The sequence below is a fragment of the Filobasidium floriforme genome, assembly GCF_021052385.1.
Source record: "Filobasidium floriforme strain CBS 6241 chromosome Unknown HD553scaffold_9, whole genome shotgun sequence".
NCBI classification, from domain to species: domain Eukaryota; kingdom Fungi; phylum Basidiomycota; class Tremellomycetes; order Filobasidiales; family Filobasidiaceae; genus Filobasidium; species Filobasidium floriforme.
This window is the reverse complement of record NW_025763630.1, coordinates 946,739-971,754: the sequence shown is the minus strand read 5'-3', so window position 1 is coordinate 971,754 and position 25,016 is coordinate 946,739. Positions and strand designations below refer to the sequence as shown.

Here is a 25,016-nt window from a genome sequence, read left to right as displayed (position 1 = left end):
GAACATCACACTGGCGGGTAAGGATTGAGTCGATGGTACGCATCATGCTTGGATGACGGAACGACGCATCCTTCTTGTCGAGCAGAACCTGCAACGCGTATCGGATCTGACAGCGGCTCCTTTCCGAATAGACTTGATGCAGAGCACCCTGAGCATCGACATCAAGCTGTCCCTGCTGATCAACAAAGATCTGACTTGACGTTAACCCATCCATGATCCGGTCGAGCCGATCCTGCATAGCGTTGACAGTCGCTTGGAACCGTTGTCCCACTGCAGCATCGAGAGCTCCCTCATCTGCTGCTGGCGCTCCGATTGTGTCCACTGCCCTTCGTTTGCCCTTGATCAGAGCAAAGTCGGGCATGCCGATCCATTCGTGCCAGGCTGAACATACTGACGACGCACTAAGCAGATCGTCACCAAGGCCATTCACCGGCTCAAGGTTGTTGCCGCCGTAATGCTTCTTGTCAATGCCGAGCGAGTGATGTGCTGCCTTGGCAAAGAACTCCCTCACAGCAGGATCCATACTGAGCTTCGCTCCAATGAACTTGTTATGGATCTGGATGCAGAGATGACGGTAGTCAGAGATCCCGATGGGCAGCTTGCCGTGTTGGTGCATCGCCGTGCCAAAGGCAGACCGTAACTCTTGAGGAGTGAACAGCCCGGTATAGCTTGCAAACAGATGGGTCCGCATGAGCTTCGCCTTGGTTGCAGCTTCCGTGCTGGTCAACATCTTGGCAAGCGCAATCATCATCGGCCGAACCTTGACAAGGTACACCAAAAGGAGATTGGCGACTCGTTTAGCTGGGAACCGAGGATGAGGCGATCCTTGACCTTTCGTTGCAGTCGTCTTGGTGTACCGGAACAACAAGAACAGCTGATACGGGTCATGATAGATGCTGCGTGGGGTGTCGCCCAAGTTGACCAGTCGGAGAGTGTTGTACTCGGCCGCTCTTGCCGGAAGACCACTCGTCAGGTGAAGACAGGTGAACAACAGCCCCAAGAACTGATGATCGGCTTTGAGAACCTTGCGTATCTCGCTCTGATTCCACGTTGTCGAGTTGATGAGCAAGCGTGCTTGAAGATGAGCATTCTTGCTTATCGCCTCCGGCAAGGCCCTTCCTTGCGAGGCGATACCATTTGCAGGGTCATTGATAAACGAATACCCTGTGACCGTGCTTCTCATGTCGTCCTTGACAAGTTTCGGCATCTCAACACTGAGTCGCATCCCCCAACACAGATGCTCTGCCAACTCGTGCTCCGCTCGGGTGACGATATGATGGAATGCCTCGGACAAGATCTCTCGGTTGACGACAGTATTGTTCACCGAGAGAAACGGAGTGCCAGCGTGTATTCCCCAAGTGACACGAGGTGGCAGGTCCATGATAGCTCGGAGCGCATGTCCCAATGCCAGCCGGATCCGACGATAGGAGAATCCCTCGACCGTCTCAGTGCAGCATGACTTGAGATCGTCAATAGTGGCCTCACCAGAAATCCTCTCCTCGTCACTCCGCTGCATGATGTGAACGGCCATGTTCCACAAGGTCAGCCGGCAAGTGTATTGCACTTGAGCATATAGACCGGAGAACATGTGAGCTGGCAAAATCATCCGACCAGAGTGCGCTCGCAAGATATCCAGACGATCCTCGTCATCGATTCCGGTCTGATCGTCACCAGGCAAGCCAGTCTCTTCATCGTCATCGCGACCCTCTGCTTCAGCGCGGCACGTGTCTTGCAACATGACTTCCTCATCAGCCAGATCGGCAACGTCTCTGGTGTTCTGGAGTTGCCTGACGTCAAGAGGCTGAGTCGTAACTGCCATGAGGAACCAGAAGACAGGATCCTGTTGCTCATCGTTGATGCGGTACTCTGTCGTGAAGAGCGCCTCTAACCATCCTTGCAGATGATCCTCCAGGGACGTATCCTCATCCTCCATGCCACCGTCAAGTTGCCAGTTGGCAAACTCAACCAGCCGTTGATGGGTCTGGGCAATGGTAGGGTAGGGTGCATCATCAACCATACCGACATTGCTGAACCGTTCATTTGCCCATCGCAACGTGACAACGAGAAGACGTTGCATTCCACGGGCATATTTGGGAACGGACTCTTGAAGAGGTCGGAACCGGTCTCGTGCCGTGTTGGTTGCAGTGTCACTGATTCGGGAATCGGAAAGACATAAGATACTTTGCTCGTACATAATCCCAGAATGATGCATGACTCACCGTTGCAAGTCCGAGCGGAAAGGGTGATACTTGTACTTGTGCAGCGAGCGGTACATCTGCTCAAATACCTTGGGAGCAATCTTGTGGACGACTTGCATCCAGACGGGATCGGTCGGAAGTACGTCTCGCCTCCCAAGATTGGCGAGGTATGGTAGTCCCACCGTCTCCATGACATCTGCCCAATCCACGCTCCGGTGGAATTCAGAGAGATGTCGCGCACCTTGTCCGGTGATGACCAGATCTGGCTCAATATCGTTCATCAGGTTGTAGACCTGGTCGAGAGCACCTGATACATCCCCTCCAGCGTGTCCGTCTTGGTTGGTTGCAACCCTTGGCTTGATAGGATCGCGTACCGGAACAAGACGGTGACGACCTTCATTGCTCTTGCGGAGGGATCCGATGGTCTGAACCGTGACTTGCACCGGCTTTGCATTCCTGTCGCCATGCTCGTGCACATGCGTAACCATCCTCCGGTAGTTTGTCCGGATCTTTCCACATGCTCCGCACGCCCAAGCAGGCAAGCAAGGCAGAAGCTCAATCGCTGACATCGGAGCATTCCAAGTTGCTGCCATATAACTGTTACGGGCCATCCAGTCGATTGCCGGATGAAGGTTGACTAGCTCGTCATATATCTCATCCCGCAACTGAGTATCAACCGACAATTGATGCGAGTTGCGGAAGTGGTTCCCGATGAGCTTCTTGCTCTCTTCTAGCTCAGCCGAGATGGGAATGGCAAGGTCATGCGATCGGCAGTATAGGATGCCAAGCTCCGAGTTGTATGCAAGGCTGGCCTGATCAAAGGGGTGACGAGCTACACAGCACCCATCATTCAGTTAGTATCCATAGATTAACCGCAGAGGCATCTCGGCTTACTGTGCCAGTCCCCGGTCAGCTCCAAGTACGGCAATTCAGGCTCGCCAGCATTCTTGTCGTCCTTGAATGTTGCCAGTCTAACAAGCTCAGCCTGCTCTTCGGCATCGATCCCAGTCTTGTTCCGTATGGACGCTTGACGAATCGGACTACTCGATATGGAAGGATCAAGGATCAACTCCTCGATCACAGCAGGCTTGGATGCTGAGCCGTCCCTAATGAAAGATTGTATGACCTTCTCGTTCGTCTCGTTCTCAAACTCATTGCTTGACTCGTCTTCCAAATCCTCTTCGTCACTCCGGCTGTCATCGATAAAGGAGTCGTTCTCATCGTAACGGTCCTCTTCTGGGTAACCAGCTTCCCCATTGTCATCAGACCCTTCTCCACTGAGCACGGCCTCGTTGTCAATGAATTGGTCGACAAGTCGGCGTGGCTGAACCTGAGGTGAGACAGACCACTCTGGGGTTGGTGTCGCTGATGCAGACGAGACCACCGTCCGTCGAGGTTGAGGTCGAGTTCGTCTCTGTTGAAGACGCTCTCGCTGAGCACGAAGCTTTGCCAAGCCAGTAGTCTTGGCCGAGACCTTGACCGGTGACGACTGCAGTTTGTAAACACACAAATGTCAGTGACTGTGAATCTGCCTGTTGCATATCCAGAACCCACCGTCTGGGTCATTGACAAGTCATCGTCATCGTCATTGTCATCGTTATCATCCTCTTCCTCGTCGGATGCATCATCATCACCTTGCTCAGCAGCGTCTCTCTCATCATCGATCTCTTCCACCTCGTAGTCGCCGGCGTCTTCATCTGAATCATCCTGACCAGAAGCCTTCTGACCATTTGGTGCACTATCGTCCCGGTTGGAGCTGCCATCCTCGTCCCGTTCAGAGCCATCATCCTTGTCCCTAGGTGCTGATGATCGTGGAGACGAAAGTCTCTGCCGTTTGGGGGTGGGAGACAAGGTAGACAGGGGAGACGAGAAACTGATCCTCTGGATATCTTCCCGGGCGCGTTTCTGCCGGGCCGCGATGGTGGGCTCAACCTGTCTCGCTCGAGCATCAGGCGTCTCTGTCGAAGCCGGGACTGCATAGTAGACAATCAGTGACGTGCTCACCAACTTCGATTCCATGATCACTTACACGCTCGCAAGCTATCTGCACTGAGAGGACCTGGGAAATAAAGAGTCAACGCGTCAGAATCAAGTCGCAATAACCCCTAAGACTCTATTCTCTATCTCGACTCACTCGCAATCAAGCCCGACAAGCCATTCTGAGCCTTGACTTTGGCACGGACGACGTCACAGAACCGCAAGTGGTTACGGAAGGCTTTGGTCAATATAGTACCATCAAAGCCGCATCCGCAATAGTAAGGACTGGTCGCATCTCCTGGAACCTCCCGGTCGAACGTAAGCTCTGCAAGGATGACCAATGCCGGGTCAGTGACAAACGAGGTGATCATTCAGGCTGGCAACATACTATTGTACGTGACCGGACTAGTCTGATGCTGCACACGAAGATGCTTGACAGCATCGGCACTGTCCTTGAACGCGATGGCCCGGCAGAGCGAGCACGTGGCCTGACCATAGGTAGTGATGATATGGGGGGCAGTAGACATGGTGCGGTGGAGTGAGTGATCACGAGAAAGTGTAAGCAAGTAAGGTAAAGGTAGACTGATTTGTGTGTAGACTCACCGACTACATCTTGATGTCCGCGTTTGGTGCGATGTATGCACAGGCTATACTATATAGATCGTAACAAAGCAAAGAAAGGATATGCTCTTCTCGACCTGACCAGGCAATACGAGCCTGCGGTCCACGTCATAGGTGGCAGGATGCTTGACGCGACTGCTCAAGACGTGTTTAATGAATCACGTGCAGTGTACAAGCATCGCGTGAGAAGCAGAACTAGATGACGAATGTGTTGTCTCTGTTTACTTTGTCTGTCTCGCTTCGTGTCTCTGTCTATTTTGTGTGTCTCGCTTCATGTCTCTGTTTACTTTGTTTGTCTCGCGGTCTCGTTGTCTCGTTGTCTCTGTTTACTTTGTGTGTCGCGCGTACCCTTGCGCAGACCCCCTGCGCAAAGCTTGTCTCGCTGTGTCTCGCGAGACAACTGTCCCTAACGAAATACGTGCGCTGCTATAGCGGGGCATGAGGGCATACTATTAGGACAGATTCAAACTCACAAAGGAACGGTCAGACGTGCTGCAATCCTCAGTCAGACGATGGCGGTTGGAGGTGACTGCAGGGGTACAAGCTGGCGTCAGCCAAGGCGCACAAAAATCTCAGCAATCTGTAACGACAGACTTACCAGTTATACTGGAGCACGTCCCTCCGGTAACGGTGTATGCGGTAGGAAAAGCTCGCGGTAAGCATGAAACTCTGATGTCTGGAGAATGGGACGGGAAAGAGGGAGACGGGTGAGACGGGAATGAGAAGGAGGAGGGTGAAGAAGGCTGTGCAAGGACAAAAAGTCCCGCAAGGAGTGACCAAGACGCGTAGTCTTTTGTGGCAAGACCGTGGTCTCGAGTTGGCAAGGCCAAGGCCTGTAGACCGAAGCCTAGTGTTATGGTAGACCGAAGTCGGGGTTTGTTACAAAGACCGAGGGTCTTGAAGTTTAGCACACCGAGACCGGGGTCTGTGGCGGTATGTGTTGTAGAGACATTGTCTCGAATCTTGAGACCAGCGCACCTCCGGATCTCGTCTTATCCTCGCCACTTCCGACCCTCTGTTGACACAGTCTGTGGTCTGTCGAGGCTTCACTCAGACAGATGCAACACCATAACTGCCAGAGGCGGATTGTGACGAGGTAGAGGACGTGTATCCTTGGTAAAAGAGGGCGGGTTGAGGCTATGAACAGGAATCGACGGTGAAGTGTGGGGGAGGTGGACGTTTAGGGGTAACTATGGCATCAGCGACAGAGATGCAGACAAGGGCAGTCTACTCAACACCGATATCCTATGAGACGGTCTTCTTGCTGGACGGGCATGTGAACAGTGAACAGGTCAGCAGGATCGAGTCGTGCAAGATCAGTCCACTCAATACCTCGTCAATGATGCTAGATCCTCGAGGTGTGCCGGTTGAAAGATGTCACTGCAAGTCTGGACAGAAACGCAAGTCAAAAAGTTTGCTCTGATCAAGTGATTTCACCAATGTCGAGCTCACCAAGATGTGGATCCCCCTAACCCTTGCTGGAGATAGTCAGACCACCCACACACCGTCATCCACCTCGCCCGCTCAACACTCATCCCTCTCAGAAATGTCGGATGGTCCTACTCCTACTGGCTGTCGATGCTGGCTGACCCGATCAAGCAAGATTCAACAAGCACGGCAACCCACCGAGAGACCGGCGAGTATCGTCGAGCTTGAAAGGGCAGGATTGATGTTGATGTCGGCGGGTCGAGGTTTGTCGTCCTGGTGTTGGCAGACCCGACCGAGCAAGATTCAACAAGCACAGAGACCCACCAAAGACTTTGACATCCTGGATGTAAGACACCGGCGAGTATCATCGAGCTCGGAAGGGTGCGGTTGATGTTGAGGTCAGTGTGCCAAGGTCGATACTGCGGTTGAAAGGTCGATTGGCGAGGTCGATGATGATGACTCACATCCGATCGAGCGGTGAGCAACAAGACGGCTACCTGCCCAAGCACATCACCGTCCTCGATGCAGGTAGCTGCCGAGTATTACAGAGCTCGAACGAACGGTTGGCTTGGAGGTTTGGGTTGGCGAGTTTGTCGGCGCTGGTGTTTCTCTCCTTGCAGTGATCAACAAGTACGGTGACCCGCAGAGAGCCATAACATGCTCACTGCAGGTCACTGACGAGTATCACAAAGCAAGTAGAGACCGGGTCCTGATTTGGTGATGTTGTCGGCCGGTCCGGTGAGCAAATGACGAAGTGTTTTGGCAAGCATACCGGTTGTTGGAAAGCCTGGTCGAAGAGATTCGTCGAAGAGCCTGATCGGAGATGGTCGAAGATGCTGGTCACACCAACCTCGAGTCAACAAGGCTTGCGCCGAGTATCCAAGAAGTCAATACGCCATGGGTAATCAAAGACAGACTGTGTGTAATGGTCGATTGTGTGTTGACGGCTGTTGATATCGATGAAGGTGTAAACCTCGAGGTGACCTCGAGGTCGATGTGTGGTCCGCGACGCGTCTCACCTCATGACCATGAGCATATCGCACGTCAAGCATGAGTCATCACCGATACCTGCCAACCCAACCATATACATGGACTCGTTGTTGTTAGACCCCAAGATATTGCTTCTTGATAGTCAAGTAGTGTGTGTGTGTGTGTGTGTGTGTGTGTGTGTGTGTGTATGTGTGTGTAAATGTGTATTGATGATCTAGTTGTCCGAGATTTTCATAACAAAGGTGATTGGATGATGACGTGATGATGACTAGGCGTCCAGAAATGATCCGAGTAATCCTCAAGAGTTATCCCAGTCATCACTAACATATCGGACCAAACGCACGGACTGGTTGTCACGTAGGGTATGGATTGTCTCTGCATAAAAGGTACATGTCACTCTGCGTACAACCAAAATCAAATCTCTCGCCTAGTCATCATCGACGTTCATGGCCTCGTCGTCATCGTCTTCGGCCTCGGTATGGTCATCACTATCGACGTCCTCTCCATCCTTCTCTATCTGGATTTTCTTGTCCCTCAGGCGCAAAGCGTGGCCCATCTTGATCATCAAACGGCAGATATCTGGGTCCTCGTCGTAAGACTCTCGCTGGGCTGTCTCATAGACATAGCCTTCCAATCCAGCGAGCCCAATCTCCTTCTGCTTTTTAGCGTCAATGATATGGAGAGGTGCGATGTCCGCCAGCTTGGTGAGACGTTTGAGCCCCTGCTTGTAAGCTGCCGGACCATGCTGCATCTGATCGGCAATCTCCATCAAGGCATAGAGCACCGAGTCGGGAGTGTGGTGATCATCCTGATAATCGGGAGCGGCGAGGTTGTCAACAGGGGATGTAGGTTGTGCAGCGGGTTTGGGATCAACCTGTGTGGCCTCGGCCAAGGTCATCTGATCCTTCTCAAGCAGCTTTTGCAGCTGCGCCTCGGTCGCTCTGAGAGAGTTCTCAGTCTGGATGTGACCGGCCTTCATCTGCCGCAGCCCGAGCTTGGCTGCATCTGCGCTGGTCGCGTCGATGTCGAGTTCCTTCAGGGTCGACTCCAGGTCCGTGCGATACTGGTCGGCTGCTGCTAACCTATCTTTGAGCAGTTGCATGCCATGCGACGCTGCCGCAGAGGTAGATGCATCGATCCCGAGTTTTTTCAGGGCAGAGGTGATATCTGCGCAATACTCCTCAACCTGTATCAACCTGGACTCGGCGGTCGCGGATTGGTTCACCATGTTGTTGTACCGGTCGACTTCGGCTTTTCGCTGGGTCTCATTGGGAGTGAGCCGTTTGATCTCTGACTTGGCACGTTGGAGATCCCTCTCAAGCCCGACCTTGGCATCGGTCAACGTCTTGATCCGCGCTTCCAGGTGGGTGCGCATGGCCGCGTCCTGCTCATCGACTTTCTTACCCTTTTCATTAAGTTCATCTATTATTTTCAAGCCGTCCTGCAGTCGCTCCCTTTTTTCTTCTATTTCGGCCCGAGCAGATTGCAATTCAGCCTCGAGACTTTCCTTTGAGTGTTTCAGTTCCTTGATGACAGATTGAAACTCCTCGGTGGTCTTGTCGAGTTGTTTCTTGACTGCAGCCAGCTCGGTGTCGCGGTCTTTGAGGGTCTTGGCAATGTCAACCGGGACCGCAGCTTGGCCAGCTCGGCAAGAGTCGACCGGGACCGCAGCTCGGCGAGAGTCAACCGGGACCGCAGCTTGACCAGCTCGGCGAGAGTCAACCGGGACCGCAGCTCGAGGGGGCTGGTCAGCCGGGACTGCAGCCCTACCAGGCTGGTTGTTCTCGACCGCCTCACGAAGCCTCTTGGTGGCCTCCTCGTATCGTTTCTTCAGATTGGCGAGTTCACAATTGGCGTCATCTCTTGACTGCTTGGTCTGGCCAAGCTTAGCCTCAAGATCATCGACAACCCTCGTGTATTGCCTGATGGAGACAGACGATTGCTCGCTGATCCTGAGGTTGTCCAGTTCGTTCTTGTATCTGACGGGACAACCGGAGAATCAGGGAGAGACTTGCAGCCTGAATGTTGGTCGACTCACTGATCACGCTTTTGTTCAGCACTGCACGATGGTTGGGCAAATTGTCAGCCATGTTTCACGCAGATTTGCCAACAGTCATCTCACATCGCCAAATCCGACCTCAACCTTGCAGCCTGCTGTTGTTCCCAGGTCTTCACGAAACCCTCCAGATGCTCTCGTAAGGCCGGACCAGAACGCTCGGTCAACTGAACCTTGATCTGGGCCAAGCTGAGCCAGGGAAAGGGGATTGATTCATCCCGGTAGATCGCTGGTACGAAGAAGGCCGCTCGGCCATTTGTAAACTCTGGGTCATGACCCGCTGGTTTCTGGTAGAGCTCGTCTAACTTTCCCTTGCCTCTAAGGGTTCCCGCCAGTTTGCAAAGATCGGTGACTCTATCAAGGACAGACTGGAGACAACGATGTGAGCCGTAGATCGAGACAAGTAGCCGCCCAGTACTCACGCTCTCGATCCACGTTTCACGAGCTTGTCTTTCCGCAACCGACGTCCAATCTTGCTCATGTCTCGCCTGATTCTCGCTGACCGGGTGCCATTCCCAACATTGTCGGCAGAGCGGTGGAGGATTGGTCATGAACAGGACTTGCAACCACTGCATTGCCGGTGGCCATCCTCCCGGTCTGTAGCTGGCTGTAGGGTTCAGGTGGTATTGCTCCCTACCTAGAGTGGTGTCGACATATGGAATTTGCATCGTAATCTTTGGTTATGTGTTGACGGCTTGCTTTGCGATGATGTTCTCAGTTAGCAATGTTATACACCTCGACAAACATATGCCTTTGAACTCAACAGGTGATACGCGAACCAAAGCGAGGAAGCAATTCACGTGACGCCGGTATGGTCGGTCAGCTGTGGCACCCCGGTCTTGCTTGCCTCCCGGTATGACGATCTGAGCAACCCGGTCTGGTCTACCCGGTCTGAAGTTGCCGTCAAATTGATGATAGCAAACTGCACGACCTCATTGTGCTTGTGACGGAAAGATGCAAAGATGACTTAATTTATGACCTCTCAGTCGACGACGCCAGTCGTTCGCCAGCAACTGCGATCCACCGACCTCGAAGCTATGCCGTACTAGGTCACCAGACTAGCATTCCGTAAAGGTTCGATCGCATTCCCACTCGAGACGTATAGAATCCTGGACGGGGTGAATCGGTCGGACCAGGCTCAGGGACTTGGCACGACTCGAAGGCACCCCACCATGAACCGACTCAAACGCTACCTCTCGCCCGAGCGACAACGGTCTCCTCTGCGAATACAAGTCCAACTGCACAACGACATCATCATCGTACATCCAAAAGACTCGATCGAGGACCATGTTGACGAATTGGACGACAGCGATATTACCGTCGACGACTGCTTGTTCTCGGGCAACGTCTTTGTCACGCACGAGCCGTATCTACACCTCGACAGCGTGAGAATTGGGATTGTCATCATTGGCAAATACGAACTCCCACAAGAGAATGCCGGCGGCAGAGCGGTTCCACAAGACGGAATCGTCTATTCTCAGTACCAAACCTACCTGGAGAGCGAGATGGAGACGACCTTGAGCGATGGACACGCGCACATTAGATGCAAGATCGCCTTTGACATGCTCTTACCGTCGAGCTTGGCAACCTGGGAAGCGTTGCCCGGCGTAGAAATCTTGCCACAGATCAGGGTCGAGGCAGAGTATTCGTACAACTCGTTGTCGACCACGGTCATCACTCCACCGCTATCCTCGCAAGAACGCGAACGAGGAGGGAAGGATGCGAGTCTGCCGGAGGAGGGGTTGGCCCATATACCAGACCTCGTGATGAAGAAATGGACGGGTACCGGGAACGTCGAACATCCGAGGTGTGAGTTCTGCTAGATTTCGCACGGAGCCTCTGTCCATTCGCCAGATCGCAAGCTCACGCCGTCGCCTTTGCTCTCGTAGACCACGACACCCGGGAGACGAAACCGCGAGACGAGACCTGCGCATCGCTGATCCGACGAGGCTGCAAGACGTTGGTCGAGAATTTTCCTATCAACGCTGTTCCCAAGGGATTTATGGGTAGGCCGACGTTACGGCTAGAGAAAACGGGACGGACCGCCGGCTCGGGAGGGTTTGGCTGGAGGGTGGACTATCGTAGCGAGATGGTATGTCGAAAGCACAGGTCGTTCTGTGGAACGTTCGAGACTAATTCACAGCTCCCGGTAGTTCTCGGTCGGGGGCTATATGCGAATAGACGTAGAACTCCAAGATCTACCACCGACATGCACGATCTATACGATACGTACGCTGCTCGTGCAAAAATGTTCGGCCATATCACTCGAAGCTTTCTTCAAACACGGCGATCACTCGACCCAGGCGGTCGAGATGCCAACCATCAAACGACTCGTAGCGGATGAGGGAACAATACCGAAACGAGCAAATCCAGCTGTCGATGTTCCAGCTCTGTGGAGGGTGGATCAAGGCAGCTCGACGACGTATCGGTGGCAGTCGGGTCGACAGAGACTACCAGACGATTCGGTAATGCGGCCAACAACATGCTTGGGGTGAGTACTATCGGCGCAATGAATGCGATCCTGCTTGTTAACCTTTGACTTCGTTGCACACCCGATGACAGAACCCACACGCCCGTTAGGTTTCGGCACGAGCTAATCACACAGATCTACTTTTCCGTCGCCGGTGAGGATATCAATGGCGAACCGATTATGGGGTCTGACAAGACGGGAGCACTGCGGATGCTCATCATACCAGCGGCCATCAAGCTACCATCGGTGAGTTTGTCGACGTCGAGTTTGCGCACGTACAAGGACCTTAGGGGTCGACGGTACGTTTGTCACAGTGCATCTGTCTCGCCGACAGGATGGACCTACCTGGATGTACGTCTATACTCAGGATCACGTCTCTTTGCCCACATTGTTGACCGAGTCGCTCATCTCGATAGACGTACCAGATGTACCGGGACAGACATTGGCTACGCGGGCGGCGATCTGCGCTTGCTGCTATGCACTAGAGGATCTGCCGGACTCGGACGATATAGAAAATGAGTCGCAAATCCCCGTCAACTTGCAAGGCAAGGCGTAGCAGAAGAATAACTTCAATCAAGAAATCCTACCGCGCGAAAAGCCGCGAAAGAGAACGTTGTATGCGCAGTCGGAATCGAATAGATCACTAGAAATGCATGATCGGGAGCGTGATGTCGCCATCGTTGATAGTTCGAGGTCATCCGTCGGACAACGATACTGTTAGGGCGGCCCGGACGCGGATCGTATTTGTCTGGGGACGTAGAATGTTACGGACAGAGGTTGACGTCAGTCGTGGTGGATTATCCAGGTTGACCGTCGTTGTGCGCTTGCAAGTCAATCCCCGGGGTGATCGATCTCGGGCGCAATTGCTGAAATCGATCACGTCAGACCGCGAAGTCGTCCAGATTCCCACAAGAGGCAGGAGACCAGCTAGACCACGATGATGTGGGTTGATGTGATAGCTCCAACAGGTCCAGCGTCGTCGATGACGCCGGAACCTCGTCGCCGCCCGCTGTTCACCATGTCGATGGTGAAGAACATATATAGCCGTCGAGACGATTGACATGGTTTAGGAGCGTCAGGCATGACACTTGCTGGCCGTCTTCGACATCAACTGCTGAACAACCCATAACCATGCGATCGACCCTCGCCCTCTCTTTCGCCATCACCGCGTCATCTGCACTGGCCTCGCCCCTGCTCGACATCAGGGACTCGCGGGGAATCAGTAACACCACCGGCCTCCCTGCCAGTTTCAACCAGACCACCGGCGCGAGCAATGCGACCGCGCTCAACTGCACGTCATTCGTCAAGACGTTCGAGCTGACTTCGAACAACACGCTGTTGGCCATCCCGATCCCTACGGGCGCCAAGGCGGTTTCGGACCTCGTCACCGACTTTGTCTCGGTCAACACCAACTTTACGGGAGAATACCTTGTTGGCAGCAACGAGACGACCGGGTCTTGTGAGTTGGCTCAACTGGGCGAGCGTTTAACATGCAAAGCTAATAGCAATCGTCTGTCATAGATGACATCTGGATGCAATACTGCGAGCCCGCTGGCGGTGCTACCAAGAACGCCACGCTCGAGCTGATTCACGGTATCAACTTTGACCACTCCTACTGGTCCTTCAACACGTCCTCCAACGGGACCGAGTACAAGTGAGCACACTGCTGGGACCCCCATGGACATACTTTGATGCTGACCAGACGACCCTGCTCGCAGCTTCATTCAAGCCGCTGCCAATGCAGGGTACGCTACGCTTGCCTACGACCGTCTCGGAGTCGCCCAGTCGTCCAAACCCAATGGAATCAACGTCACCCAGACCGCGACCGAAGTCGCCATCGCCAACGCCGTTGCAGAGGCCCTGAGGAATGGGACTCTCGTCCCCGGCAACTCGGTTCAACCGGCCGAACAGGTCGTTGCCATTGGACACTCTTACGGCTCGGCTCAATCACACGGGCTCGCCACCATGCACCCCGACGCCGTCGACGCTGTGGTCCTCACTGGATTCTCGACCAACGGCCAGGGTGTACCTTTGTTCCTCTCCGCTTCGACCTACTCTCCTGCTAGCGAGGTCAATGCGACCAGGTTTGGAAACTACTCGAACGAGTACTTGTTGAGCGGGACAATCCAGGGGGATAGGCAGTTGTTCTTTTACAACGGAGGGTACGACGAGGAGGTGTTCGTCAAGGGAGAGGCTGCCAGGCAGACCGTGACCATCGGAGAGCTGCGTGAGTCCAAGCATGGTCTACAAGATTGTCACTCGGCTGTCCACTTAGAAAAACTGATTCGTATTCACAGTCACGCTTGGAGGACCCATCGCACCTCCTCAGGCCGCTTCCAACTTTACCGGTGACGTCCTCGTAGTTACCGGTTCTCATGATCTCGTCTACTGTGCCGGGGGGTGTATCCGTAACGGTACCAACCTGCCCGCCGAGGTCCAGACATTGTACCCCAACGCTGGAAGTTTCGAGACGTACCTTCCTGCGTGAGTCTTCAAGCGATGTGCGATTACGATGGGTTTGTAGCTGATAGTTTCCGATACGCATCGCGATTGCAGGTACACGGGACATGCTATCAACTTGCACTACTCGGCCCCGGAGACGTACGCTTATGTCTTCGAGTGGCTGTCTCAGCATGGATTGTAGACGATCCGACCCATTTCTAAGGTAGACAAGCCGTAACGGCACACATGAGAAATTAACCCGATCATAATTACCTGAAACGCAATCTTGTAAACAATGCACATCAGCGCGATTAACCCCTATTCTGAAACCTTGCAAGCCAGTTTCCAGTGAATATGCCACATCGTCTGGACATATGATACAGACCCAAGCTTCGAATTCGTGACCCAGTCCTACATCACACGTGGTGCCAACTGGTCGCGGGTCCTCTACTTGGTCGAACCGATGCCCTCCGCTACACCCTTCGCCAAAGATCCCGAGCGGTGCTGTATCTTACGGACACTATCACGAGTAGAGAGGCTGCTGTCGCCCCACCAACCAGATACTTTATGCATTTTTGAAGCCGAATAAATCAGTGCCTTTAGCCAGAGGTTTCCGACCTGGCGGCGACTCACCATGGCCGGGCGATACGGTGCAGCTCCTTGGCCCGGTCCCCCAAACGCTTGCAAGAGTGCTCCCGCCGAAACAGGACCTGCAAAGTAGCCAAAGCTCTCGGCCACCTCGAGCCATCCCATCCCCTGGCCGAGGCGGTGATTGCCGAGGATTTGAGAGACAATGCTGGATTGAAGGGAGAAGAAACCGCCGGAGCCCATTCCACACATCGCCACAAGGCTGTGAATGCGATGTCTGTCAACAAGGGTGCGGGACAAAGAGGAGTACAGTCACGATGAGGTCCTCACAGTATGATAAGACCTTCTCCCATAGCCCGGGGCCATACGATGAGAGTACTCAAGACGATGAGCAGAACGCTGATAATCCAGGCATTGAGGTTCTAGACGGAGCGGGGGTTTCAGGACTTGCCGGAACTGACGGCGGTCAACAGCACAGAGCGCGACCGACTCACTCCCGTCATAAAGTCGGCAACGACACCAAAGGCGATCCTACCGATGCCCGAAGCGATGTTGAACAGGGCCGAATAGAGAGCACCCTGCGCGGCTGTCTGTCCGATCGAGCGCGCTGTGGCAAGACGGTTTTCATGGTCACCCTCTACCTTGCTTGCCGGACATGTACCGACTCGACTCACCATACTGGGAAATAAACTGGTGACGGTCGGCGGCAAGTAGCAAGTCAATGATCAGTGACCGCGCAAACGCTGTGACATTTACACGGTCTCGACTCACAAAGGGCGGGATGAAAAAAGGATAGCTGGCGACGAACGATGCGAAGAGAACCCGTATATAACGGGAACTCCGGAAGATGCTCCGTTCGACCCTTTCGTCTGCAAGAGGTGTTTCCGTCCCCGACCTGGTCGCTAAGGCTCTTGAGCGTAGCGTGTAAGCGGCGGGCTGTCAATCGTTGGACATCAACACCGAGGTTCCCCTCTGAAACGAAAGTAAACGTTTGGACTCGCCATTCCTATCACGAGCGTCGTCAGAGCTAGGAACCGATATGCCCAAGCGAGCCCCCAGGTTGCGATGAGTTTTTCTAGAACCTGAAACCCCACCACGTCGTGAGCTGAAGGAAACACCCGTTCGGGGATCGCAAGGTCGATCTCGACTGACCAGCGACCAAAAGGCACCTCCTAGAGCACCGCCTGAAGATGCTATCCCTGTCGCCAAGCCGCGCTTCTTGTCGAAATACTGGCTCGGGATGGTATAGGCCGGCTGTTGGCAGGGGTCGACGTCAGGCCTCCCGTCCACGTTGTGGGGGGTTACCATTCGCACCACCTCTTACCAGGTATAGCATGCCGCTACTTATACCATAGCAGACCCCTTGCAGGAATATCAGGCCGCCTAGGCTATCGGTAGCGAATCCACTGAGGGCGAGGCTCGTCGTCGCAGAGACGACACCCGCCAAGGCCACGGTCCGATCGCCATATCGCCTGATAGCCCAAGAAATCTGCCGTCCACATCAGAGCTCAGGCTCGGGTCCGGGTCGGTCGTCCTGTCCCATACCATACGTTGAATCGAAACTCACCGGCAAACAGCTGAACGCTACCCAGAACGCTGACGTTGCACCGATCACGCTGAGCAAGATCGGGCTCGCCAACTTCTTTTCCGCCAGATGAGCTTGTACGACCCCCCAGGCGTAAAGTATCCCGAGTCCTTGAAAGGCGAGCACGAAAGCGCCTGTCGTGATATCGTCGTCGTCATCGTTGATTCAGTTCGTGCGATAGTATGTAGAGGGACGAGATCCACGAAGGGCATGTGACTGACAGAAGATGATGACCCATCCGAATCCTCCATCGAGATGAGGTCCGGTCGGCGCCGAGGACTCGGGGTGCGGGTCGTCGCGCTCGAAAGTGGTCGGTCCACCCGGACGGAGTGGTTGAAGGGGCAATGATGATGACATGCTCGACGGCCTCCTTTGTATATATGTCGAGCTTGGATGTCGAAGCCACACCCGAGAGGTCGGCAAATTGGCTCGAGTGAGCGAGTGATATAGCGTTCGCCCAGATGATGAAAGATGCAAAAGATCAATTCTTAGGGGAGATCGGGATCCCGGGCTTGTCCGATCGGCCGAAGTTCGGAGCCGATCTCGAGCGATTCGTACAATTGATAATGTCGATCACCCAATGATTATTCAATCTCCTTCCAAGCTTCCAACCTCAAACATGTCATACAACGCATGGGAAGAGCGATATAGGTTTTGCCTCTCATCATGATCGAAAGCGCCCCGAGCGAACCCGCCGAGCGCGAAGTCACGCCGCTTCCACCGACAGATAGGGGTAGACAAGCCTGGTCCTTCGTCACCGCCGGATTCGCCATAGAGACGCTGCTGTGGGGAGGTCTCTTCTCAACCGGGGTCTTTCTCAAGTATTATGCGGCCAACGAGGTAGGCTCATCACCCGGTGCTGGGAGAGTCATGCGCCGCAACTGATCTGCATGGCTCCCCTTTCGATCACCCAGCCATTCTCACGCTCGTCCGAGACCAAGATCTCGCTCATTGGTACCACCTCTCTGTTCATCGGCTGTAAGTCGAGGCGCAGGGAAATAGAACACGGCGAATCGCCATCTCGGAAGTAGAGTCGTACTAACGCAGAAGAATCTTCACCTGCTATCTTTGTACCTACCTCCATCGCTGTCTCCCTCTCTGACTTTGGATCCTCGACATCCTCTTCCTGTAGACGGCGCCGGCATCCCCCTGATCTACCTCTACAACCGCCATCCACGCATCATCAAATCGACCGTCTGGACCGGCCTCGCCGTCTATGTCGCTTGTATGCTCGGGGCCAGCTGGGCTCAAAGCGTGGACGCGCTGATCGTCTTGCAAGGTGTCGGACCGGGACTGGCCGGGGCGCTTTGTGCGTTTCCCGTCATCCGATGGCTACCCGAGTGAGTTCAAATAGTGCTCGTTCGGCGAGACAGGACTGGCTCAATGACGATGCTTACGATATCAACTCGTCCGTCTACGCTTAGGTGGTTCGATAAACGCAAAGGATTAGCGGCAGGCGTGATATTCTCCGGCGGAGGTGTCGGAGGAGCGGTGAGTCCCTTGGATGATGCAAAGGGAGATGAGCTGAGCTGACAATTCTGCGTCATCGGTAGTATATGCCTATTCTCAACCAATACCTTCTGGATCGGATCGGCCTCGCTTGGACGTTGAGGACGAGCGCGTTGACGACGGCGGTCCTAGGCGTGAGTCTCGGTTCCATGGCAACATATCATATTCTTTCCGTCTCGAGGCACAAGTCAGCTGAAATGAAAGACTGGATGCTCGTGTCTGGTCTTGACACAGGGCACGGCGATCTGTTTCCTCAACCCGAGGGTTCCCATCCCCGCGACGAGGAACGTGACGCCCGCACCGATGCCCAACCTGAGAGGGACGTTCTGGCATCCGGGGTTTTTCGGGTGTCTCTTGGCGACGCTCTTACAGGGTTTCGGGTTCTTGTGAGTTTCCTTAGCTCTTGTTCTCAGCCTAGTTCTCAAGAGGACAGTGTCGCTTATGAAAAGAACGACATGACTCGCCTCTGTGACCACCAGCAACGTCGGGTTGTTCATCCCTCGATTCTCGGATTCGCTAAGTAGTACGGCAGGAGCGGGACTCCTATCGGCATTCAATGTCAGCTGTATCATCGCCCAGATCTTGTGGGGATTCTTGACCGATGTGAGCAGGGGCCGTGCGACCGGGATTTTGACATCGATGGGTACCTGACTCTCAGCTGTCTTTTTTTCCCAATCGTAGAGGATGCGTCCGGCGATGGCGATGGCGCTCAGTTCAGCCCTCGGCAGCTGCCTCGTCCTCACGCTTTGGGGGTTCGGAGGATCACACGGGATCGCTCTGCTCGTTCCCTTTGCCGTGCTCTTCGGGATCGCAAGCGGAGGGTTCTCTTCGATGTGGTCGCAGAGCGCATGTTCGATCGTCGGACACGACAAGGAACAGCAGACGATGCTCGTTTCGGGTCAGTACAGTGCAGTGCAGTGTGAAGCCTCAAATACCTTGGCCCTTATAAAGTCGACTGACGAATGCGCCGCTGTCTGCGTCACGACCTTGCACAGGATTCTCATTCGCCCGAGGTCTAGGAGCCGTCATCGGGCCTACGATCGGGTCCGCCTTGTACCGCGAATCAAATTCGACTCCCGAGCACCACCTACGCTGGGGATCTGCTGGCTCCCCCGGACTCGTCTCGCTGGTAGCAGCTAGTATGGCGAGTAGCGCGGCGGTTGGACTGCTCTTCGCTTCGTGCGAGTCATCTTCCATCACCAAGCTCGCCAATATCTTGCGCAGCTTCCTCTCCCCTACAAATGCAAATCAACCGAGGCGGCAGGAAGAGAGGTCTCTGGCCCTATCGGATCCTGCGTCCGCGATCGAGTTGACCAGAATCCCAAGTCGGGCGATCCCTAACCTGGAAAGCGAAATCGATCATAAAGTCAAAGGGTAGAAGCGCGCGGAGTGTAATTAGGACATCGTATTGAGAAATCGCATCATCGAAAGAAAAATAGGTTGTTACTACCGTTGTAACTCTGCACACCGTACCGTATAATCTGATCAATTTCCATGATTTATGTCGATGCGAAACGAGATGGGTCAATCGGGCCGTTCACGAGCATCCGATGCAAAGAGGTATCTACATCTTTCTCGTTCTCGAACACGACAAGGTATGTCCGCCAGTATGGGCTGTATTAACCCATCGATCGCGAAGGAAGACAAGACATGTTTGCATTCAGGGTGGATCATCTAGCCAAACCCGGCTGTACCGACGGACAGACGCCCATATATTCCAGCAGCTAGGCTGGATCTGAGTTGACGAAAGGCATCAACCTCGAAAAGCACCTCATCTCGCCACAGTATCTGGTTCCCCCGCTACTTCGATGATTTCATCCAGCCCGTCCTTTCCGATGAGATGATCTTTCCGCTTCGTCGTATGGATTAGGGAATTAGGGAACATCCCTGTCCATCCTGGATTTGAAGTCACAATTGAGCTCTCCTTCCGGTGTGGGGTTCGCACCAGCGAATTTTGCTATCTTTATGAGGTCAATAAGGTTATTTCTGAGCTCGGCCGAGACGCGAGGCGGTAGGGTATACTTTGGGTTGGTCCCCCAGTCTGGGACCTATCATCGGTTTCCCTATTTCCAGACTCTAGACGGAACACATATCATGTACGACGAGACTGCGTGGGAGGTCAATGTTCGAGGACCGGAGGCTTGTAGCTTTCCATAGAATATAGGAATTCGAGGATGACATTTCTGCTACGTCAGACGTAGTGCTACGTATCGGCCGACAATGCTACCACAGTGGCAATAGCGAGAATTGGGCTTGATTACGCGCCCGAAGCGCCTATACTCATTCGAACTCTCAGCGCCGAATATAGATGATATCGGCTCAGCAAGAGATCCTTGAAACCGATGCGCGGCTCAGATACAGGGATACAAGGCCGGCCTGAAAGCGACAGTATTCACGGCATCCGAAAGATAAAAGGATGATAGAGAGATAGATCATACCTCAACCTCGTCTGACACAAGGCTCGGAAGCAATTACCTCATCGCTCGGAACCAACCAAATTCCCCTCGGACGAAAGCGAAAGCGTTGGTTTGATTTCCCATATTCGAACGACATTTTCCCATTTTCGACGAGCAGGTCGACGTAAGATTCGACATCCGACTTGGCAAGAGGTCCGAAGAAAAGTCTGATCAGCTGGTACAAAATCGCCGAACAAGAGATTCATAAGGAATCAGAACCGAAATCGCGGGAAGAATCGAACCGAAAACGCACGATCCGCAACAAGACCTCTTGCACAATCACAAGACCGATAACCTTGAACTGAAGACTTTACGATGCAGCGACCCAACATGACGGTCTCTCAGAGCAAGATCCTCGTCCTCTACACCGGCGGGACTATCGGATGTCTTAATACCGAGAGAGGGCTGACAGTCCAGCCTGGGTTTTTGAGCGTGAGCAGCATCATCGGGCGAATCATGAAAATGATATACCAGTCGGATCCCTGATTCGATTGCTCACTCTTGTCAATTCGTGACCTTTTGACGACTAGGACTGGCTACGTTCCCAATCCGCTTTCAACGACCCCAACGCGGGTACCGTAGCCTCCCACGCCCACTCCCAGGCCGTCTACAACGCCTGGCTAGGATCCGAACAACTGCCCAACCCGGGTAAAGGAGATGAGGAACAGAGCGTGTTGACAGGGTTCGAGACGCCGGACGAGAAGACGTTGATCACGCCGGTCTTTCGGTTCGGAGGGGAGATGAAGAAGATCAGGTATACTATCCGGGAGGTGAGTCTTATTTTTATAGTCTCGGTTTTCGTCGCTCGCTTTTTTGGACGTCGTGTCGTGTGAGGTGATTTACCGTCGCTGATTCTGATCTACTTCGTTGTAGTGTGAGCAAACAGATCTCCTTCAGCCACTTTGCTATATCGTCTGAACACTGACTAGAACTTATACTCGACCTCGACCTCGCCCGAAAAACGTCAGACGACCCGCTGGTCGGTTCATCCAGTATCGACCCGGCCGCCTGGATGAGGATCGCCAACGATATCAGGAACTCGGCGGGGCATTTCGATGGGTTCGTCGTACTTCACGGGACCGGTACGTTCCGCGTTCCCCTCTAATATCCTCTGACGATCTCGATGACTCGCTCGCCGTGCTGACCTCACCTTGTCTGATATCGTCATGCCTCAACCTCGGTCCTCTTTTTCCACAACTAGACACGATGGCCTATACCGCATCCGCCCTGGCTTTCCTCCTGGCGGACCTACCTAAACCGGTCGTCCTCACCGGAGCTCAGATCCCGTTGTGCGAGTATTCCAGCGACGCGACGAACAATTTCCGGGGAGCGTTGTTGAGCGCGGGTATGAAGGATCTGCCAGGTGAGTCGGGGGGTCGCTCTTCTCCTTCGTAAATCTATGCACCCGGGGGATCATCATTAAGTCTGAACTGACAAGCTGCGCTGTTGTATTGTATGGCCGATGATTCTTGCAGAGGTCTGCATCTTTTTCAACCGCAAGCTCATGAGAGGGTGTAGGACGAGAAAGGTCTCTAGCTTCGAGGTCGACGCGTTCGATAGTCCGCTCATGAAGCCGCTCTTAATCGGTGAGTCAAATTCGAGACGGAGACGGTCTCACCTCATATCACACACACTCATGTTTACGAACGCCTGATCGTATTTGGAACGCCCGGCAGCCGACGTCGAACACAGCTACCAACGCCCCGACGCGCCCTCGGATAGCAAGAGCGTACTCATGAACGCCGTAGCCGCCATGTCCAGCCAGGTCATCATCCTGCACATCTGGCCGGGGATGACGACGAGGCAGTTGAAGTTGATGTTGAGCGACCCGGAGACCAAGGGGGTGGTCATGTACACTTATGGCGCTGGAAATTTCCCCATCGTACAAGAGATGTTGGATGTCCTCAAGGAGGCTATCAAGCAGGGTCTGGTAGGTTCCTCCATGAGGCGACTCGATGTGAGGTGTGGTTTACGATGTAGGCGACGCTTTTAGATCGTGGTCAACGTGTCTCAATGTGCTCGGGGCAAGGTCCTCCCACTCTGTAAGTCTGCCAGGTTACACCTCGCGCTGCCATACAGCTCGCTAATCTCCTCTCTCCGAACTCCTGATAGATATCACCGGCGTAGTCCTCAACGAGATCGGCGTGGTAGCGGGCAACGACATGACGCCCGAATGCGCCTTTGTCAAGCTCTCTTATTTGCTCGCACAGGATCACCTTTCGCTCGAGGCCAAGAAACGGTGGTTGGGCATGTCGATGGTAGGGGAGATGGCTGCCGTGGCGACGTGAAACCGCGGCAGGTTCAAGACGACAATACCATAGTGGCGATTCGTTTCGAAAGGAAGGTTGTATATGGCTGGCCGGCACTTTATCGTGGTCGTTTCGGGGGCGATTTATATGTCTATATGTATATCAAATCAATCTTATAGTTTTGAGCTCGCTCACTGTCGAACTTGAGCCCTCCTCAAGGATGGACGCAAGTTGGACCTTCCTTCTTGAGCGCCAAGTATAGAGCGCCCTTTGTAGCAACGCGTTTTCGTGGAGAATAACGCTTCCTCGACGCGAAGCATGGAGAATAATAAGCCATTGGAGGTAAAAACTGGGGAAAACTAACTAGCTTTTGATACTGAGAACATCAAAAACAAAGATAATCTACCCTTGTACGGTCCCTACCCTGTCAGGCCTGTAAGCCTATGTAGCCTATGTACCCTGTACTATCGACTTTGAAGTCTATCTTGATAGCCTATCTGCATCTTATCGTCACTACGTTCCTCTACCGTCTTAACATAGCAAAAATGAACCCCCTCGCCAACCTCGATGAAGCCACTCAGAAGCGATTGTTTGAACATATGGCAGGTTTCTTTCTCTCTCAACCGGCGACATCTGCACCTCCCCCAAACCCACCTCCTGCTCCTGCTCCTCCTCCATCGGCAACCATCGTCTCCATCCCACCACCCTATATTGCTCCGCCTGCTGCTGTATCTTCGTATTCGAGCCAACATGCATCCACGTCGTCCAGCAGCCAACCCTATTTGCAATCACCCGTGCAAGGTCCCCGTGACATTAGGGCAATGTTAGATGCTCAGCATGGGGTACCATATGGTCGGGAGAGTGTACCGAATCATTCTGGCGTTGGATCCATTCATCATCATGCAGGTGGGAGGATTCAAGTCAGGGGACATCCGTTGCAAAGACAGCAGAAGAAACCGAACAAGATCGGTAGGCCTGTTAGCATTGTCTCAACCGGCAAGGTAAGTTTAACCCCCGCAAGGCTCCCCCTGACCCCAGCTCCCCTACATAACACTGACGACAGCGATTCAGGTTGCTTACATCCCGTGTGGGTCTCTGATAAGGAACCAACTTGCTATCACCGCCCCGGGCAAGACACGATGGGCACCTTTGATCGAATTCCTGGAGATACAAGGCTATATGCGGACGTTTCAACTTGAAGACAACATGTCGACACAAGATATAGCGGCACATATCGAGAAGACGTTCCAACGTAGCCCAAGACTCCCCATCCCATTCCCAGCTGTATGGTCGTGGGCGAAACTCTCCGGCAGTTCACACATCTTCCATCCTCATTACGTCTGGAACCCATGGCAAACGAACCTTTCCAAGTTGAAGACGGAGTTTAAGGGTAGCAATATCGCCTTCGTATTTCCCCAAACATGGCCACTGGAGATCCACGACAACCAGCACTTCCGAGCCGATCTAGCCCTGGCGATACACCGTGACCCTCTCACATGGGAACACATCTCCAATACCTCCAAGAAAGGCAAAGGAAAACAGCGGGCTGCATCGGTAGTGGAGTTGGAGGATGTAGCCGAGGATGTCGTTCAGGAAAGTGATGGTATGCAGGAATGCAAGCACTGTAACCTGGTGCTCCCTGCTGAGCGAATGGTTCCCCACTGGAACACTTGCCCGGGTTACCGGGATGAACATATGGTTGAAGAGGAAGAGACCCAAACGGCAGATGAAGCAGACGGTGAAGAAGAGGATCGGATGGACGGGATTGTTAACCAGCTGGAAGACAACTTTATCAACTGGAGTGGCACGGAGGATGAGCAGGTTGTTACGGTTCCCGAGATCGCTGGTGTAGTTGATCCTATCCTGCGTGAGTGTATTGCGTACAACTTTGAAGACTTCAATAGCTCAAGTCCACACACAGATACTGGCAGTACCCTCGTCAATCCCCCTCCGTCGCCGGTACCCCATCAGGTCACCCCCAGCAAATCCTCTATCCCCTCGTCGTCAGCAGATCTCAAACCCATCATGCCCGAGGACAAATTCATGGCGCTATGTCAGACCCAGCTGGAAGCATGGGGTGCTAGTCATTTCAGACGCATCATCGATGATGTATTCCAGACGAGACGGCGGTTAAGAAGATCCTCGTCGATGGTCGGAGATACATCGAACGACACGGTTGGTCCCCACGATTCTGCCAGTCAGGTCACTGCCCGCTCTAGCCCTCCCAGAAACAACCCAGACGCCATCAAGATCCCTGTCCCTCGAATTGTGTTCAGGGTGAAACGACCGGCCGAGCTCTCTGATCCCCTTGAGACTACCTTAACAGCACAAGAATCACCGGAGGCTGAGGGAGGGGTTGTACCTGCTGCGTCTGAGGAGAACAACGAACCTGGAAAACTTGACATCGGAGACGGACGACCTGTAAAGCGAGCTCGTAAGGCTAAGCC

At 53.7% G+C, this 25,016-nt stretch overlaps 7 protein-coding genes across 7 annotated transcripts; 5 read left to right on the top strand and 2 right to left on the bottom strand.

Annotated features, from left to right (window-relative positions):
- Nucleotides 1–5,846: 5,846 nt before the first annotated feature.
- HD553DRAFT_323725 (uncharacterized protein) lies at nt 5,847–9,751 on the bottom strand (the record flags this gene model as incomplete). The annotated part of the gene is made up of 8 exons (XM_046181418.1): nt 5,847–5,933; nt 6,423–6,497; nt 6,689–6,756; nt 6,904–7,060; nt 7,657–9,193; nt 9,253–9,273; nt 9,337–9,624; nt 9,693–9,751. 8 exons carry the CDS (start codon nt 9,749–9,751, stop codon nt 5,847–5,849), a joined length of 2,292 nt encoding a protein of 763 aa, XP_046037285.1.
- Nucleotides 9,752–10,076: 325 nt separating this feature from the next.
- On the top strand, nt 10,077–12,494 carry HD553DRAFT_310665 (uncharacterized protein). The gene is made up of 6 exons (XM_046179860.1): nt 10,077–11,079; nt 11,160–11,362; nt 11,424–11,761; nt 11,833–11,986; nt 12,055–12,091; nt 12,157–12,494. The coding sequence occupies exons 1-6, from the start codon at nt 10,443–10,445 to the stop codon at nt 12,294–12,296; spliced, it is 1,509 nt and encodes a 502-aa protein (XP_046037284.1). The 5' UTR covers nt 10,077–10,442; the 3' UTR covers nt 12,297–12,494.
- Nucleotides 12,495–12,709: 215 nt separating this feature from the next.
- Nucleotides 12,710–14,507, top strand: HD553DRAFT_229846 (Alpha/Beta hydrolase protein). The gene is made up of 5 exons (XM_046177306.1): nt 12,710–13,199; nt 13,262–13,394; nt 13,459–13,967; nt 14,038–14,224; nt 14,297–14,507. The coding sequence occupies exons 1-5, from the start codon at nt 12,872–12,874 to the stop codon at nt 14,382–14,384; spliced, it is 1,245 nt and encodes a 414-aa protein (XP_046037283.1). The 5' UTR covers nt 12,710–12,871; the 3' UTR covers nt 14,385–14,507.
- A 198-nt stretch (nt 14,508–14,705) lies between these two features.
- On the bottom strand, nt 14,706–16,712 carry HD553DRAFT_341736 (major facilitator superfamily domain-containing protein; the record flags this gene model as incomplete). Its single annotated transcript, XM_046182666.1, has 10 exons — nt 14,706–14,723; nt 14,816–15,032; nt 15,101–15,192; nt 15,265–15,377; nt 15,445–15,460; nt 15,542–15,706; nt 15,923–16,024; nt 16,095–16,259; nt 16,338–16,489; nt 16,577–16,712. 10 exons carry the CDS (start codon nt 16,710–16,712, stop codon nt 14,706–14,708), a joined length of 1,176 nt encoding a protein of 391 aa, XP_046037282.1.
- A 254-nt stretch (nt 16,713–16,966) lies between these two features.
- HD553DRAFT_349794 (major facilitator superfamily domain-containing protein) lies at nt 16,967–19,373 on the top strand. The gene is made up of 9 exons (XM_046183484.1): nt 16,967–17,195; nt 17,270–17,333; nt 17,488–17,695; nt 17,780–17,846; nt 17,909–17,998; nt 18,099–18,250; nt 18,344–18,467; nt 18,546–18,762; nt 18,860–19,373. The coding sequence occupies exons 1-9, from the start codon at nt 17,022–17,024 to the stop codon at nt 19,240–19,242; spliced, it is 1,479 nt and encodes a 492-aa protein (XP_046037281.1). The 5' UTR covers nt 16,967–17,021; the 3' UTR covers nt 19,243–19,373.
- An 894-nt stretch (nt 19,374–20,267) lies between these two features.
- HD553DRAFT_229812 (Asparaginase/glutaminase) lies at nt 20,268–22,756 on the top strand. Its single transcript, XM_046177305.1, has 8 exons — nt 20,268–20,752; nt 20,851–21,094; nt 21,289–21,402; nt 21,522–21,683; nt 21,796–21,906; nt 21,997–22,250; nt 22,314–22,362; nt 22,433–22,756. The coding sequence occupies exons 1-8, from the start codon at nt 20,636–20,638 to the stop codon at nt 22,606–22,608; spliced, it is 1,227 nt and encodes a 408-aa protein (XP_046037280.1). The 5' UTR covers nt 20,268–20,635; the 3' UTR covers nt 22,609–22,756.
- Nucleotides 22,757–23,114: 358 nt separating this feature from the next.
- On the top strand, nt 23,115–24,994 carry HD553DRAFT_341733 (uncharacterized protein; the record flags this gene model as incomplete). The annotated part of the gene is made up of 4 exons (XM_046182665.1): nt 23,115–23,570; nt 23,641–24,436; nt 24,491–24,825; nt 24,896–24,994. 4 exons carry the CDS (start codon nt 23,115–23,117, stop codon nt 24,992–24,994), a joined length of 1,686 nt encoding a protein of 561 aa, XP_046037279.1.
- Nucleotides 24,995–25,016: the final 22 nt, after the last annotated feature.